We start from the raw sequence: 17,729 nt of genomic DNA, 5'->3' as shown, positions 1-17,729 counted from the left end.
TGAGCTTCAAGGAGCAGATAATGTCCGCGGACAAATATCTGAGCATATTTTTAAAGTCAAATGGAGGCTATTGTGTTTATTATCCTTCAAATATTTTTCGCAACATGCGGGAATCGGCAGGATCTGCCATTCTGTCATATGTCAATCACGTCAAAGTTTGTCAGTTGGCTTCCAAAATCTCCACGTCAGATTTCGCTTCAGGTCGAAAGCGTTTGTTTGGGGAAAAGGTAAAACATTTGAAAGGAAAGTAAACTTGTTTAATTCCGTGAAAGACAAAAGCAAGATACAAGTGGCGGATAAGGTTACAGGGAATCTAACTACCTCTCGAGAACAAGCTAAAGATCACTGAAAGCGAAAAACTGTAAAGTATCGCATTCCGTAAAAAGTGTAAACTGCCGTCGACGAAACAGCCGGCGCTTTGTCGTTCTCTTCCTTTATCTCGTGTTCAATAATGGAGCAGCACTTTATATCGAAAATACAATTGTGGAATTTGCTAGCCGAAAACGACCTGTGAAGAAATCGAAGCTGAACCTGCAGTCGAACATGACGCCACCGGTTGTTTTTGCTGGATTCCATCAAAGCGCTTTCTTTGCTAACTTGACATTGAATGGAGCCAGCAACGAAGTCGTTCACAATCACTGAGGATTAAACTTGTTGTTCGAGAGTAGGACAAGCTGCTTTTCTTCGTAGAGAATTTCGACATCTCGGGGTATCATGGCTGGTTTTTGTTTCGTGGACGAGATTTTATGTTCGCGAGCGATCTCGACCAGGTGAGCATTGATAGCATCATTTACCGGCTTGAACTCTGTCAGTAATGGTACTGAAATTTATGTTTTCGTTATTTAAATTCCTTATATCCAGGCCAGCACGAATTGCTCTCATTGAATTACAACTGTAATATTTGCCGTCGTGTGAGCGAGCTTCGAGCTTATTAATTAAACTCGTTTAATAGCTTGTTGATGGCTTTTTCATTTCGCCAGACTGAAAGAAAACCATAAATACTCTTAAATGAGACAGGCCAAAACTTTTCGCCTTTTTATATTTTTCAGTTTTACCAAATTTTTAGTTCAAGGACTGTTAAACAGAGTTCAAACCAAGAGAAAATGTCGCAAATACGAGCTTGAGTATTTCAACATTTCGTTTACGAACAGCTTACCGTCAAAAACGTTTAGGGCGTATGTTGTTTTCTGGTACTGGTTTATCGACCAGCAGGTTTATCTCTTCTTCTGTCACAAAAGCAAACCGTTCCCCCATCTTGACATTCATTTTAATTGCAAACTTGATGCTCCTTGAAGTTTTTCAAATTGGGGAATATCACTTGGGGAATATCCTCGGATATTCCCCAGTTTTAGCTGGGGTATATTCGGTCACGTGAGGCGTTTAGACCAATCGCGCGCGAGCGAAAATATTTCATGGATTATTACCGTAGTTTGACCTTATATGGAAATCGAATACCCCAGGTGTCACTAAGCTAATTTTTTTGTCGGCGGGAAGCGAAAGTTTCTTCGGAAATATGTAGAAAAAAAAAAGAAGAAATACCAAACAATGCCATCTCAATATAACAACAATAAAAGCCACAAAGTTCGGTATGACACTATTTAATGGTACGTATCTTTGAAGTTTCCTTTAAAATCTTCAAAATTGCAAGATTTTACGATTTTTAGTTCACATAACAACAACAATAACAACCGGTTACCTTTAAAAATTTCTGGATGGCTTGCAAATCCTGGCGGTAAGAGGTTAAAGCCAATCGAAGAAATTTCTTAGGAAGAGCTTTATGCCTGCCTTTGTGTTTTTACGCATTTATGAGGACTTCAGGAAAAGTTCATCTATGAAATCCGTACGAGCGGCGGCCATAACGTTCGTTTCCGTCGCTCGGCACCACTCAGCAAAACACTTGCACAAATGTGCACAGCTCTTACGCTTCTCAAATAAGCTTGCAGTTTAAAAACTTGCACTGAATGCTTGTCTCAGTGAGGTTGTACCTCGTACACTTGGACTTGCCTGAAGTGTTTTAAATCGTCCGCGAGGAATTCAGTTGAAAAAAGCCGTCCTTGTCCTGATCTCTTCCTTCGCTCGGCACCACACAGCAGAACATTTGCTCAAATGTGCACAAGTATTACGCTTCTCGATGAGCTGGAACTTCAAAAGCACTTGAACACTAGTCTCAGAAAGGTTATAATTCGTACATTTAAACGTTTCATGAATTTTAGATGTCCGACTGTGTCCGATTTTCTTCGCTTTCGATTTTTCATTCAACTCCGTTTGCAAAGAGCTGCGCGTGTCATGTGATCATTACGTTTCGCGCGCTTTGGTCGGAGGTTGCCTCAACACCCGGTCGTTTTAATTTGAAGGAATTTTTTATTAAAATATAAAAATTCAGTACACTTCAACAGCAATATCCAAACGCGGAGAATTTAATAAACAATTATTCCATTCGCGCTTGGTGGATATGAGATTGGTTATAGCCAACTCGGCGCTTCGCGCCTCGTTGGCTATTTACCATCTCATATCCAACGCGCGCTCATGGAATAATTGTTCATTATACCATGACCGAGAAATGGGGACCATTAAATTGTCTGCTGGTTATTCTTACACAGCGAAATCAGCAAGATCTAGCAATATTTCTTGATTGTTTTTAATAAAACAATTATTCCACTTGCGCTTGTTGGATATGAGATGATTATAGCCAACTCGGCGCTACGCGCCTCGTTGGCTATCTATCATCTCATATCCAACGCGCGCTCGTGGAATAATTGTTAATTATTCAGGAAACAATGTATGGCGTTTTTTTTTTTTTTTCCAAATTGAAGCTTTTTCATCTCTGAAAATGCATGGTTATTTTGGATACCAAGAGCACTTGCTGAGTTCTGCTTTCTCTGCACAGTTTAAAACCGCACAAAAATACCTCTGTAGGCACCACCCATAGGAAACCCTAGTATCTCGAGAATGTTTTATTAGGCCGTTTCTATACCATGTGCTCCTTTGTCATACCATTTCATCGCTGACCTTTCTCAAGGTGGGGGTAAACGTGAACTTGAATGGAATTTTAAGAGGTTTAAAAAAAGGATTAAAGAAAGAAAATGATTTTTGAAACACCAACAGACAGTTGATACCAACGCAAGAGCACCCCAGGTTGCTAGTGGACTAACTTGTAATAGTTTTCACTAGAGCTGCTCCCGCTTTTAAAGATCTGTTTAACACCTATATATGGTTTTTACTGGATATAAATACTGTGCATACGAATGATAAAAAAAGAAAGGTTTGAATATTTATTGAAGTTAACATCCATGTAACTGGTCAGCATATTTCTCTGTAAATTTGACATTGAAACCTATTACAGTCATACAGTTTTGTTTTGTGAAACAGCAACTCCCCGTATTGTATGTATAGTTATGCAAACTCGTGGTTTGAAAGGCTGCTAAAGATGCAGAAGATGGCGAAACGTGACTTCGTGGTTGCAAGACCTTGACACTCTGCTAGAAGATGGCGAAACGCGAACTCGTGGTTGAAATGTTGCTAAATGATGGCGAAATGCGAACTCGTGGTTGCAAGACTGACCTTGAAACACTGCTAGGAAGAACTCGAAATGCTGCTAGAGGACGACGAAACGCAAACTCTTGCTCGCAAGACCGTCAAGTGCTGCCCGAAGACCTCGTGGTTGCAGAATGACAGCTCCCCGACAGCACCTTGCGCGCTTGCTGAAATATTACCCGAGACCACCGCGCGCGCCTAGTTTGATCAAATCGAGATTTCGTACGCATACTAACAAATTTACTTAGAGTACTTACTTTCTTACATTTTGAAATTCCTTATATGTATACACGCGGGGAATCCTAGGGTGCCTCCTACAAATTTTAATTTTAAAACTTCACTCAATCTTAACATTTCTTATTTCTCTTAATTTTACCAATCCTTCTAGAAAAACTATACCCAAAAATCACCCAAAAATTCACAAAATACCCCACAACATAGATTCACGGGATGAGCAGAGAGTTTTTGGATTGCTTGAAACGTGAACGAGATATTTCCATTAAACCGATTTTAAGCGGCGTGAAAACGGCTTTCAGGTTTACCCCTGCCTTAACCAAGTAAAAGTGATTTTGTGAGCGCTGTTGTGCATAAACTGTACCCTAAGTTACAGATGTTATATAAAATGTCACTTTTATTGTGTTTGACGTGTACTTTGTATAAAGCGCTCACCCTTGTAATACAGGTTCGACTGTAGTTTGAACATTTCTTGATTATTATATAAAAATAAATACTGTTCCCCCATGCCTTCCCTTAGGAAGAATCCACTGTCATTATTCCAGATATCTACTGAGTGTAACCAAATTTAATGAGCTCGTTAGATTTAGCTTGGTTTAATTGAGTGACCAAGATGTTCGTTACTTGTGAGAGCGTTCGACAGAGGTTAACCATTGTGTGATGCTTCGCGTATAAAAATACAATATTAAATAGTATAAACCATAGACCTTTTTCATAAATGGCGCCTGATAAACTCTTCTTTTATTTTCATGATTTAATATTAGCCAGCTAGCCTCATTAGCATGTACAAAATTTAAAAATTTAGAATTAAGGTTACCGTATACCTTTAGAGGTGTGTCGCATCCAAGTGATGTAGTCCGTCCAGTTGAAACTGTAGATACCTAAACCCCTATATGAAATTAAAGCTCATATAGCTGGTTATCAAACTATACCAAGAATTTTGAAATAAAATAAATTGTCGAATTTTTCACGACCTCTAAATGCGAGCGTCCGAATCACCTTTTGAAAGCTACAAGTCAACGCGAATTTTGTTTTTCGCTAATTTAATTTGCTCCTCAGTTTCCATACCCAAAGCGCTAACAAATTGTGTCTGCGTTTTGCCATATTCAATCGCAGTGAAAAGAACATTTTCGAAATAGAATAAAGAAAATGTGGAGTGATCGTACAAAAATCGCTCTCGGAGAACAAATCAGTATTTCGAAAGAAAAAAATTCGCAGACACGTTTTTGTTGTTTATATGTTAAACTAGCGACTGTCCAAATTTGAAGGCAAACGAACAAATTCCCTTTGAGTTTTAGCTCTTTAAAGCGGCTCCTCCAAGTAAAAAATTGATTTGAGAAAACAGTGCCAAAAATTCCAAAAACACCTCAGCTCTAAAGGTATATTAAAGCGAGGTTAGTGCTAATCAACATGCATATTGGCCGTCATTTATGAAAAAGGTCTAAGTAATAAGCGTTTCTCCTAGATTTCACCCTGACTTCGTTGAAAATGCTCTAACTTCACCTTGTACCTCACAAAAAATCTAGTGTTATTATGACATACATTTAGAACTCCTGATGATGGACACCTTTTGTATAATAAGTATCTTGTCTGTGTCACCAAAGGCAACATGCTGAATTTTCGACAATAGCGCCGCCCAAATGTTCCACAGATCATTTTAAGACTGATGGCACACTGGCGTTATTTGTGTTTTGAACTTCAGAGATTGTAAGTTACCAAAACGCCAAATAAAAGCTGATGTACAATGAGAATCAGCTGGCTGAGATTCAATCCCGAGTTAGAGTGGATTAGCTTTCAAATAACTTGGCTATGAAAACACACCGCTGTTAGATATCGTCTTCAAATTCTTCTGGAATAGCAGTCAGCAAACGTGAATAACCTGATGACTTCTTGCTTGGAAACGTTCTTGACTTCCATCGAAGCCCTCTAGTTTTCATCAAACTGAACTTTGTGTTACTGTTGTAGTCTTCCACTCTCCACCAATGATCTCTGTTTTTCCATGGCCGTGTATAGAGCAACACACCACCAAGAATAAGACATAAAAAAATCACGCAGCCAAGAGCCCAGGCGGCATTATAACGGTCCACTTTGCGGCTGCTTGATACTTGTTCATTGACAATTAACACTTGTTCTGAATTCTGAATTGAAATTTGTTCTCTATTGCTCCAGTCTTGATTTGGCGAATCGTGTTGCGGTCCTTGAAAATGACTGCGTTCGTCATGCGCCGTAGGCAGCATAGACTGAAAAAACAAAAAACAAAAACAAACAAACAAAAACCATTAGTGGCCACTGATAATTCTTTTTATATACTAAAACCCCATTCACACCAACAACCAGGTTTAACAAAATGAAAATTGGTAACAGAAAGCTCAACCATAGGCTTTGACAAAGGACTCAAGTAAACTTTAACTTATACTTTCAATTGTGCTAAATCTGTGGTCGACAGAACTCCGGGAGCAACTTTTATGAAGAAAGCAATGTTTTACTGCGTTTAACTAAATAGCTTTTATGAGGTTTGGTGCGAATGGGACATAAGTCTTACATCTACTTGATGCTCAACTCTTGTTTTTGTAGCGTTAAACCACGGCTACTGAATAAAATGCTGCACGCAACATACGGCAAGGCTTCTGTTATCTCGAACTCGCCGCTTTCTCGAGGGAAAAGTTTTTAACATGAGTAATACGCACCCTTATTTTGTCAGGACACAGATGGGTGTCCAGTTTGTCCGAGACAGTCTCTGCTGGTGTTATAAGTCCGTTAGTAAACTGTCCATTTTCGGACACGTGACTAGCTGGACCTTTCATGGCATTCTGTTGGATCCAACGTTTTCCTTCTGAAATATTCACTTGTGATGCTGAATAGAAGCAGCTCCAAGCAACCATGGCAATAGGCTGCAAAGAACAAGAGGTTACAGTATGATTAGAAAACTTTCCCCCGCTGTTTCAATTTACAATGCAGAGCAGAGATTTCCGGTATATGCAGATTAAAATGAAGTTAGAGTTAAGGCCAAACAATAATATATGACACTACGTAAGTCGGGGAAAAAACTACAAGTAGTTTAAAACAAATAAATGTGGTTACTTCTCCATCTTCCAGGAAGAAAACACACACAATCATATCAAACCTCTCCCCCCACCCCACCCCCAACCAAACGATGCATTAAGTTACTTTTCGGCAGAAAAATAACAATACTGATAAGGGGGAGAGGGGTGAATATTGTCGATGTACCCTTGAAATGTGTCAAATATTTTGTCCAAGATTGTAATTATACTGCAAAGATTTCGCACTAAAGATTGGGCATCCTCGCCTCCTTTTTTTTTTTTATTATTATTACTGACACTGTCTTTTAATTCTTTTTATTGTGGCAAAAAAATAAACTTGAAACTCGAACCCTTGTAGGAAAAAAAGGGGAGAGGACAGAATAAAGAAAGAGAATCATGAAGAGTGAGTAAACATTGATTGATTGATTGGTTGATTGGTGGAAGAACAAACACAAGCTCAGTGACTATTTTGAAACATGCGTAGCATGATAAGGTTTTACCTTGCACGGACTCAGACGTTCATAAGGTGTAATAACATGTCTGTGAAGACAGCTGACAGCCATAGTCCGCAGCTTCTTGATCAGATCTTGTCTAGCACAAGGATGGTACAAGAATGCTACTCCACCATGCTGTGAATATTGAGGAAAAAAAATCAAATTTTCACAACATTGATAAAATATTACAATTTTTATATTTTTGTAAAAAACAAACAAAATAAAAACGATGGCCAAAGAATTACGACAGCTCTAAGACTTTCCTCAATTTATCATGGATTGATTAAACAGGTATCAAAATATTTCCAGTAATTTTTTAAGAGAGGAAAGAAAGAAAGAAAGAAAGAAAGAAAGAAAGAAAGAAAGAAAGAAAGAAAGAAAGAAAGAAAGAAAGAAAGAAAGAAAGAAAGAAAGAAAGAAAGAAAGAAAGAAAGAAAGAAAGAAAGAAAGAAAGAAAGAAAGAAAGAAAGAAAGAAAGAAAGAAAGAAAGAAAGAAAGTTACAGCTGACTGTTTCAAATATTCTCAAATCCATTTTAACCTATGGCATTGATCGGCAGAGTGTTACTCCAACTCCCGATGAGTACCAACTGAAAGTAAAATTCTTTATTTCAAAGAGAAGAAGGCGGCACATTAAAAGGACAGTTAGATAGGAATGACTGGGAAGGGGGTGGGAAAAGGGTGCTGATCACCAACAAGAACCTGTTTGGCATAAAATCAGATTTCACGAGTAAAATAATAAGTAAAGGATTGACAGAATTATTGACTACGAGTAGCTACTTATTTTTCTTAGGGATATCAAAGCGAGAGAATCACACAAGAGTTCACAAAAATTGCCTCTCGCAAGGAGAAGTAATGTGTGGAGGAACTCTAAATAACCACCTCATCACTAAAATACTGTTTGCTAAAGGAATGCCAGCAAAAGAGCATGTCTACTCACCAAAACAACACTTAACCACAATGACTTGGGAAGGTATTTATACTCTCCATAACGGGGTCTTCTTAGAAACCTCATATCAGTGTCACTAAAGAAGAGATGAAAATTACACCTATGGTCATTGGGTGTACCAATCCTATTCAGTCTGATCCTACTGATACAACCTTTTTAGGAGCCTGGATGCTGATAAATAATTGTGTAGATTCCTATTTAGGATCCAAATTATGGGATCTAGTGTGGGATTTCTAACAAAAATGTGCCTGAGGTTTCAAAGAATTTTGGTCTACAGATTTCAATGCCTCAAACTGAATTTTTTAAGGGACCATTTACCTATCTTGTTGCTAAGTTACACGGCTACTACACAAGTTAAATTTGACTTCCAGTTTCTAGACTGAAAATTTCATGCGCTTTTTTCTCTGGGAAGAGTTTTAAGTTTTGTTTGCTCATTTGATGATCTACTCACACCTTTTAAGTTGATAATCTTAGTATATTCTTATTTTAATATAGTTGAAACATATTGTTTTGGTGTAGATTTGTTTTCCAAAATTTCAAGCTGAAGGAAGAAAGGGAGAACAAAAGGGAGATATAAGAATTTCATGAAATATTCGTCCCATTCTCAAGTCGAAAACGTTGGTGTTTCCCAGCCAATTCATGTACAGCTGCTTTGGCTACAAACCCTAAGGACGAAGATAATTAATAGTTTTGGAAAGTGCTTGAGTATCAACCACCTTTGTAACTATTTCTTGTGTTTGTATAGCTAGCTACAATTGGCGACATAATTAGTTGACACATTGTGTTTCTATAGTAGTTTTAGTGCACCAAATAACACAGTCGATTCTTTTTTTCGTGCATTAAACTGTGAAAAAGACCCCGCTCCCCCATCCAATGTTGCTTGTTTGTACCTCAAGATCACAGCAATTGCCCCACAACATTGTTTGGGGGGGGGGGGGGGGGGGCTGAAAGGACAAGCGAGGGGGGCAAAAAGGGATCACAGTGACGAAATAGGGTGTTAAAAAGGTAAATGTGTCAACAATTTTGGCGCCGATTGTAGTTTCTTAGCAATTTGGATAAGATAATTATAATTATTTTCAAATATTTTCAGGAAGATGCCAAACTCACTTGTAAGAGTTTCAGAACAAATGAACGAAACAAGTCTTTACTGATAAAATACAGTAGACTCAACTTTGTTTGGAAAGAAATTAGCATGCACAATGCCAAAATCTGTCCGTCAAAATTTGTTCACTTAGACAAATGCCTGTGTTTTAGAAGTTTTAACTCAAGACTCAATGAGGGTTCGAGAACACAGTTTTGTTCTTGATTATTATTACAGTTTTGGTGATTTCAATGAATAGGTAGAAACTTGAAACAACTGGGTTTCGATGTGTAACATGGCGTGTGCCATATTATAACTGATAACCCTATGCAGCCACTGAATGCAGTCAATCGAATGAGAAGCTGTTTTCCTTGAAACGTAACAAAGTCATGCTTTTTTCGAAAAATTTATGTCAAAATGCAAACTGCATGATTACTTTTTTTCAAAAATGCTTACGAAACAGTACAATCCAAGTAATTCTTGAAAAAGGGACAAATTACTGTGTTTTGCTCCATTTCCTGTTATGAGCCACGTGACTATGGGCGTGGCTCAATGACATCATCAAATGAACCACACTTACACTGAATGAATAATGACCAAATTTGGTTTGATATGACAAAACATGCTGAGTTATAGCAGACAGATTTTTCACTAGCAATGGCCTCAAAAGATCTATGTGACCATGACCCTTACCAGATTAACTGAACAAAATCATATTTATAAAGTGACTTGACTGATTCGCTATTTGAGTTCATTTATTGTCTTTTTTCTGCCAAAGCTAGATCTTCCTTGTCAGTATGGTTACCATCAAAGTGGCTTGCCTACAGAACACATGCAGCAGGGTTTATAGTACGCATTAAGGTAATAATACACTCAGTAATCACCTTACCTTTGATCTCTGTGATGGCAATGAATTGGATCTCGCACACACACAAATGGCTAAAAAATTGTGAAAAACAATGTAGAAATGTAGAGAATGCTAGAAACATAATAATTATTGTTATTTGTACACTTCCATACAAATGCTGGAGACCTGCAGGGTGAGAAAGGCCACCAACGTTTCAATTGAAAAAAGAAAGTTGTTTGACAGAAACCTGTATGTCTGTCTTCATTGTATAAGTTATAGGTCATATCACATTGTTAATCAGTGACATAAGGCCAAGTGAAATAAATGTCATCTGGATTTCAAATAAATAAATGCCAGTAACTGAATACTAGTAGCGTTTATTCCGGCAACTAGACACTGCAGACTCTGTAGTTATTTGAACATGGCATTTCTTTGTGTCCTGTGTTTCATTAAGAAAAAATGGTTCTTAGGGGTGTTCTGTAAGTATCATAATGGCCACCTAGATAATTTAACTTACAGCATCATATCTATAACACATTGATTTGGTGACTTTTTCTTCCATGGCCTGAAATAAAATGCAAAGAAAAGGTTGATTAAAAACGTCCCCGTAAAGTTAATTTTGATCATTTCGAAACACCCCATACAAATTTATTAACTCCTTATAGAGTAGTACTAAGAAAAGTATGACATCACAAACATTTGAATTTTGGAAATTATGGGATTTATTAACTGAACACGTTTGAAAAGAACATGATAAAAAAATATCTACTTTCCAAAAATCAGCATCTTATTGCATTTTGGGGTGAGACATTAGCACTGTTATGCCCCAATGAGTCTTACTTTGCCTCAGTTCTGAACATTTCGCTGATTTTTGTCAAGTAGGCATTTTACATCATGCTCTTTCAGAATACCTCAGCAAATCCCATAATTTCAAAAATTTAGTTTTTGTGTCATCATCACTTTCAGACTGTATCCATGTCTTGAATGTTTTGTGCTTGGTAAGAGTGACGGTAAAGCTACTGACATATATACAATGGAGAAACTTAATTTGCGCCTTCTAACTTTGATTTCACATGAACAAACATTACACTATTTACAGAACCTTTGCTCGGATCCTCTTTTTGAAAGTGAGATGCTAGCAACAATGAAAAGAGAAATGCTTTTTTTCAAATGACTATCATTTCCCCAATGATCATGAGATCTATTTACTAGTTGCTTACATTTTTCTTGTACTTTAAGGCCATCTTTCTGTCATTCTTTGCTAAGTTAACACTAACATTGGTTTAGCACCAGGGTTGCTAATTTTATTTAAAGTTTTAGAATCACAGAACACTGCAATGTGGACCAAAAATACCTCAGTTTACTTATTACTATGTCACATACAACACTGAATGAAATCCCCCTCTATTCACAACAGATTTAAAATAATTGAAACAAAAAGAATAGATAAACTTGGAAGACAGTGTCACCTATTTGTAGAGTCACTATGAATGGCCAAAAAACATACTTGTTCCAATTGAATTGTTGAAATGATGGTTGAGTTTTGTTAACAATAACCCTGCCAGTGCATGTGGGAACTGGAGCTATTAATTATGCATGGTTGTGGATGGCTAGAATGGAAGTGGATTACAACTTGAAAAAATTGGCCATTTTTTTCAAGTCCTTCCTGTGAATTTTAGAGAAGTTGCTAAAAACTGATTAGAGTTTATTCCTGCTTGGCAAAGTCATTTCACATTTTCTTCCTGGTGCTCTAAGAACAATTTCAAGTTAGAGAGAAAGTTTGTTGTCAAATACACTGTATTTGAAGAGTTTTGACCAACATACAGTAAAATCTTGATGGCAGTGCCCCTTTAAAAACAATGCATACCTCTGGCGTCTGAGGATAACCACTGCAATTCCAAGTATAATTTTTAACATCATCATATGTCAACTCGGGCAGATCATCCTAAAAAATAAATAATGACACTTCAGGATGTTTACTTGGCACTTGCCATGGAGAGTATGTCTCCATTAGAAAACATGAAAAGATATCTGCAGTTTCTGTAATAATACTAATTGTCAAGGCACACAAAATCCCACCAAGGAGGACTAAGTTTTCACACAAAATAGGTGTGACATTTTAGTATCTCTGTTCTAACATCTCCATTTGCCAGTTGTTTTGCAGTTTACCAGACAGAGATCCACTAAAAATTTGTTCTCCCATTGGAAAAACAAATTGGTAACTCTTGAATATTTTAGGCAACAGGATCAAATGGTTCTTATATATAATGGATGTCTATTGAGAAATCAGGTTGAACAGGTTCTTAATTATGGGTAATTAATTACTTCTGCACATTTACTTCTGCATACTTAAAATTTGTTTTAGTTAGTGAATTATTGACCCTAATAGATCTATTAACCTCACTGAATACGGTGGATATATTAATACTAAAAAGCAGTAATTTCATAGACATTTTTCTGAAATCAGTTTAATTTGTGTTGATTAGAAATGCTATTCAGTTGGTTTAGCTAGTTCAGTTGGGTAGAATTTGGCAGCCCTTTAGCTACTGTTGAGGACATTTGAAACAAAACCTGCACAAGATGTATTTAATACCAATTGCGCCAGACAAGTCAACTAAACCAATTGGATCAACTGCACCTGATGAACCAACCAACTGAACAAACTGACCCAGCTGAACCAGTTGAACCAGTCAAACCAGTTGAACTACATGAATCAGCAGTCAACCAACTGAACCAGATGAACCAGCTCAACCAGCTGAACCAACTAAACCGGATGAACCAATTGAACCAGACAAACCAGCTGTACCAACTGAATGAAAACAGCTGAATCAACTGAAACGGATGAACCAACTGAACTAGCTATACCCACTGAAGCAACTGACCCTGCTGTACAAAACTGAACCAGCTTTACCAAGTGAATGAAAACAGCTAAATCAACTGAAACGGATGACAGAGATAGAGAACTCTGTGCGCCAAACTTCATGAATCTAATCATTGAAATAAGTCCTGTGTTGAGGTCTGGTCAGGCCTTGGTTAGGATACATAAACCCACCCTCCATGTAAAGATAATTATCATAATAATATAATGGCCCAATGGTGATACTGATACTTTCTAACTACAATACGTAGACTACACCCATCAGATTACCATTTTTGAATGATCCTCAGTGCAACTCCAGTTCATAATATCTTTCATGTATTGAGCAATTGACACTTTTTTACTGTCATTCTGTAAACCAAACACATAAATGTTGTTGGTAAATAATGAGTAAATCAATGGTGTAATACCTGCAGTAACCAGAAAACAAGTAGCAACTGATGAATGCAGCTAGGGCAGTACAACAAATTAGACATGGCAGTTCCTTGTGTGCAGTACAACACAAGGAAATGTTCTAAAACAATCTACAAGTTGTTTAGTGGTTTCAATGGTCAGTTTTGCTTGTTACTAGACTGCAAAACAGCCATTTTCATCTCCCGAAACTCATGGAGAGAGGTGGACATTGCTAAAAGGATGGATGTTTTAAGGGCACAAAGAGATGAAAGCATGAATGTTTCAGTGCTTGAAGGAGAAGGTCACTTCAGAAATCCAGAAATTGTGTACTGTTTAAAGCCACCAATAAAAAGGATAGTAATATGGTAAATTATGGCATTTATATACCAACAACAACAACAACAACTTTTCCCGCATTTTCTATATATATATATTCAAATGCAGTTTACATTAATTCAGTGCAAGGGTGGGATAGGACATCAGTACACACTGAGCTGAGTTAATTAACGTTGTTTTAGCTTCTGAAGTGCATCTGATCCACAACAAAATTCTTTTTTTGGTGCACAATTTACTGTATCATTTTGGTTGATATCAAAACTCTGTGTTTCACATTATCCCATTGACACAGAATGAGTTTCATTTGAATTTTTGATACTTACACTTACAGGGCAATTTTTTTTTTATGACACTTGTCCATTGGATGACTAACACTCAGATTTTAGTTGTCCAAAAGTAAAATTCACCCGTCCAAACAAATTATTAAAAGAATATTAAAATATTATTAAAATACTTAGAAATTTATAATTTGTTTTGTACCAAATCTTAAGTGTTTATTTTAACAGTTATTCCAATTTCTGTTGCTCTTTGCACTTATTAATACAACACCATTTCATACACACAGATCTTGGATCACTCATGTGCTTTGTGTACAATATACGACTTGAAAAAATACAGTACTTCTATGAGGCATTAAATATTGCAATCTAAGATCTGCACTTCTCTTGCCACAAATTATGCCAATCACCTCATTCAAGTATTAATGTAAAAAATATAGTGGCTTTGTTGTACTACTTGTGGAAGCTGCTCCACTGAGGTTCGTCTCAAATGAGGTCATCATTTGCTATTACATAAATTTACTTTCCATATATGGAATGTGGACCCCTGTCTTTACCAAAACAACAGTGCCAGATATTCTCAGAAAATGGAGGTGAAAACTGGTAAGTTTGTGCAAAAACAAACCAAAAGCTCAGGTTAGTTTACAAAGTCCAGAGATGCTGGACATGGAAATGGTTTTTTTTGTGTGGCAAATTCTACTCGTCCTGTCAGACAAGTGCTTTTGGAAATCCACTTGTCCGAGATAAGAGAGTACTCGTCTTGGATAGGCAGATGAGTGGAAGTTGTTTGCCAAGAGACTTATTAATTTTTTCACCTTCATTTATTGACCAGATTAATTGAGCAGTGCAGTCTTATTAGTTGAGTTTATGTTGCATTCCATATTTCCTCCAGCAAGCCCCCTAGTGCCCTAAGAGTTCATTTCAAATTTTGGGTTTTGCCTTTTCAGCATTAATAAACTGGCTTTAATGTTGGACAATTTATTGTCGCTGGAAGTAAATCAAGAGCTAATTGCATCATGCACTGTTTCAACCTCTTGGAGTAAGTGGTTACTACAATTTTCATGATAACAAGGGGGCACTTATTCAATGGAGGTTTGCTGGATGGCGAAAAGAAAATTTCCTTATCTGGTCCTGGTAACAATAATGTTCTTCAGAAATTACCATTTTTCAATATTTTGAGATTAACATTGGCCAACCAGCTATAGGTTGGTAAAAGTTCATTTTGGCTAGTAGGTTTGTGTTCTTACTTGTCATTTTGGCTAATGAAAATATTCATTTGTAAAGTACTGGAGTACTGGATGTCCATTTACCTATGTTCGCTTGCTGTAATTGTACTGCATGCGTAGAGTTTAAGCTTTTTCATGTCAATTTAAGGTCAGCTTGAAATTTCAATCGCAAATAATGCAATTTGTAAACAATGAAAAATCCCTTACAAGTGTGGGGGATTTTTTCTTGCTAATTATTACACATCTTAATAAATACTGTCAGAGCTCCCTCCCTCCCCTTTTCATAAAAATTAAATGGTGAAACCGCGACTAGTGAAAATTTTGTTTTGGTTACTGAGTTAAATCAGACCTTTTAATAGCCACTGGGCTAGTGAGCTAAAACGTTAGTCTCTAGCCTTGATTTTACAGCTTCACTGCATATTCAAAACATACCAAGATGCTTGTAAAGCATAGTTGCCAGGGGTCTGAAGACCATTTATATAATTGACAGATAATGTTATCACTCAATCAATGCGAATTTCCCATCTCCTTGGGAAAATGGAAAATTCAGAACAAATTTGACTTCCAACAGGTATCCACATTATTGAAGGGCTCTATGCATAACCGAGCTATGTCGCATTTCCGATCACTTTTTGCTGTTTTTGCTCAGCTTCACCAGGGCTTTGCATGTGGCCTTGAACTCCTTCAGGGAATGTTGCTCCAATGTTTAATCTACTGCTTTCCGCTTTGTTTGCAATAAAACCTATGATTATGGGTAAGGTTTCTCTTTTATCACAAAACAAATTGCAAAGCAGTGGATAAAACATTGGAGCAACATGTTCATTGTCCACATGCAAAAACTCTGGTGAATATGAGCTAAAACAACAAAAAGTGATCTGAAATGCGACGTAGGTAAGTTATAACTTTTATTACGTTTGTAAGTATTTTTGCTTAGTTTCTTTCTGTTTCCTGTATTTTTGTTGTTTCATAGGCGTCATTTGTATTCCTTAGTAATTTGTATTTTGTTTCGCTTTTAGCAACCGTAATCGTAATTCGTAATAACTGTAATAAAGATGAGTTGGAACCGTGGACCATCCTTGGATTATTCGCCTATACACTGAGTCCTTCAATTTGTTACAGAACGGTGCAGGTCTATATGATGAGCCTATTCAAGTAAAAATACAGACTAGCTGGTTATGGGTGGTTTGCATTGCCGCCATGTTGGTGGACAAAACAAAAGAAAATTTGTTCACAAAGTTTGCATAAAAATGGCAGTGAACTCCCAGAGGAGAAAAATCTTATTGTTTCTGTCCACCAACATGGCTGCCATGATGTCACATGCAAACCATCAACAGACTGCTCGTGATATACATGCATCAATTTAATTGAAGTGATTCCCTAGAAATAAAAGTTTTTGTGAAATTTTTTCTCAAACTTTCTGTGATTGTTTACCACTGTTTATTATTTAAAAAGATGCCATAAAAAAGATAGGTCATGTGCCCTGTGCAGTGTATTGCATGATTGTCATCATGATTGTATTTTCCCTGTTACATAATAATTATACTGTTCCAAGTAGTTATTATTATATAGATAAAACAGAAAATAGAAAAAAGTTATACATAGAACGTATGAAGCATAAGTAGCAATTAAAGACCAATTTCTTGACAGGGAAGCACAATATGAAACAATAATGCAATTAATTGGAATCTCCTTAAATTTCTTTCCCTGACGAACTTGGGTTATTAAATGTCTCGAAGTTAAGTTTATGTATCACAACGAAAATTATATCACAACGATGAAATAAATGAAGCATTGTCACTTTTATTTACACTGCATTAAAAGTTTTGTTTAAAAGAGTGCACTTGAAAATAAGGATAAGAATTGGACCTTAATCTGATACACTCGAAACGTTTTAAGAGTCGGTTTTCAGAAAGCGTAAAAAAGCTTGAATGAAAAAGAGGGCTGTTTGTCATTTTCGTACCAGTTATACATCCGAGTCATGCAATGTTGTAAGACCAAGAAATCGAATCGTTACAAACGTTTGTAAGGCAAAATGTGTGGAATATGCTTTAAAAAATGCTAAACAATAAAAAATTGGAACATTTTTTTTAATTTTGACAAGGCAACGTTCGGTATATTTACACAAAAACCATGAAATTTTAATGGCCTCACCTTCTCTCCAGTTGAAGTAACTCGGCTGGTTGATGTCGTCGTTAAGCCGTCAAACGGTACCACAGAAGCTTTGAAGCTGCTTTTCGTTGATAGCTCTAGTTCTTCAGACAGCTTTCTTTTCGGTAGATAGTCAAAATTCAGTAAAATTATTAAAACTATTACTATCGTTCCCACAACAACATAGGCACCGCACTTCCAAGAAGCCATGTTTGCGAAAGCGTCATTTAGCCCACCCCACCCCCACCCCCACCCCCACAGAGATATCGCACATTTACGTCACTGGATTTCA

The 17,729-nt window shown here is 36.9% G+C and overlaps 1 protein-coding gene across 1 annotated transcript; it reads right to left on the bottom strand.

Annotated features, from left to right (window-relative positions):
- Positions 1-106: 106 nt before the first annotated feature.
- On the bottom strand, positions 107-17,659 carry LOC146468964 (uncharacterized). The gene is made up of 9 exons (XM_085123994.1): positions 17,441-17,659; positions 13,327-13,407; positions 12,046-12,123; positions 10,696-10,743; positions 10,221-10,270; positions 8,242-8,326; positions 7,310-7,438; positions 6,456-6,659; positions 107-6,008 (listed from the first exon to the last, which is right to left on the bottom strand). Exons 1-9 carry the CDS (start codon positions 17,645-17,647, stop codon positions 5,595-5,597), a joined length of 1,296 nt encoding a protein of 431 aa, XP_084980120.1. The 5' UTR covers positions 17,648-17,659; the 3' UTR covers positions 107-5,594.
- Between the last annotated feature and the right edge of the window lie 70 nt (positions 17,660-17,729).

This window comes from Pavona decussata, unplaced genomic scaffold (genome assembly GCF_977016875.1).
Source record: "Pavona decussata unplaced genomic scaffold, jaPavDecu1.1 SCAFFOLD_128, whole genome shotgun sequence".
Classification (NCBI taxonomy): domain Eukaryota; kingdom Metazoa; phylum Cnidaria; class Anthozoa; order Scleractinia; family Agariciidae; genus Pavona; species Pavona decussata.
Note: the sequence above shows the minus strand (reverse complement) of the source record. Positions and strands in the feature narration are given on the sequence as shown.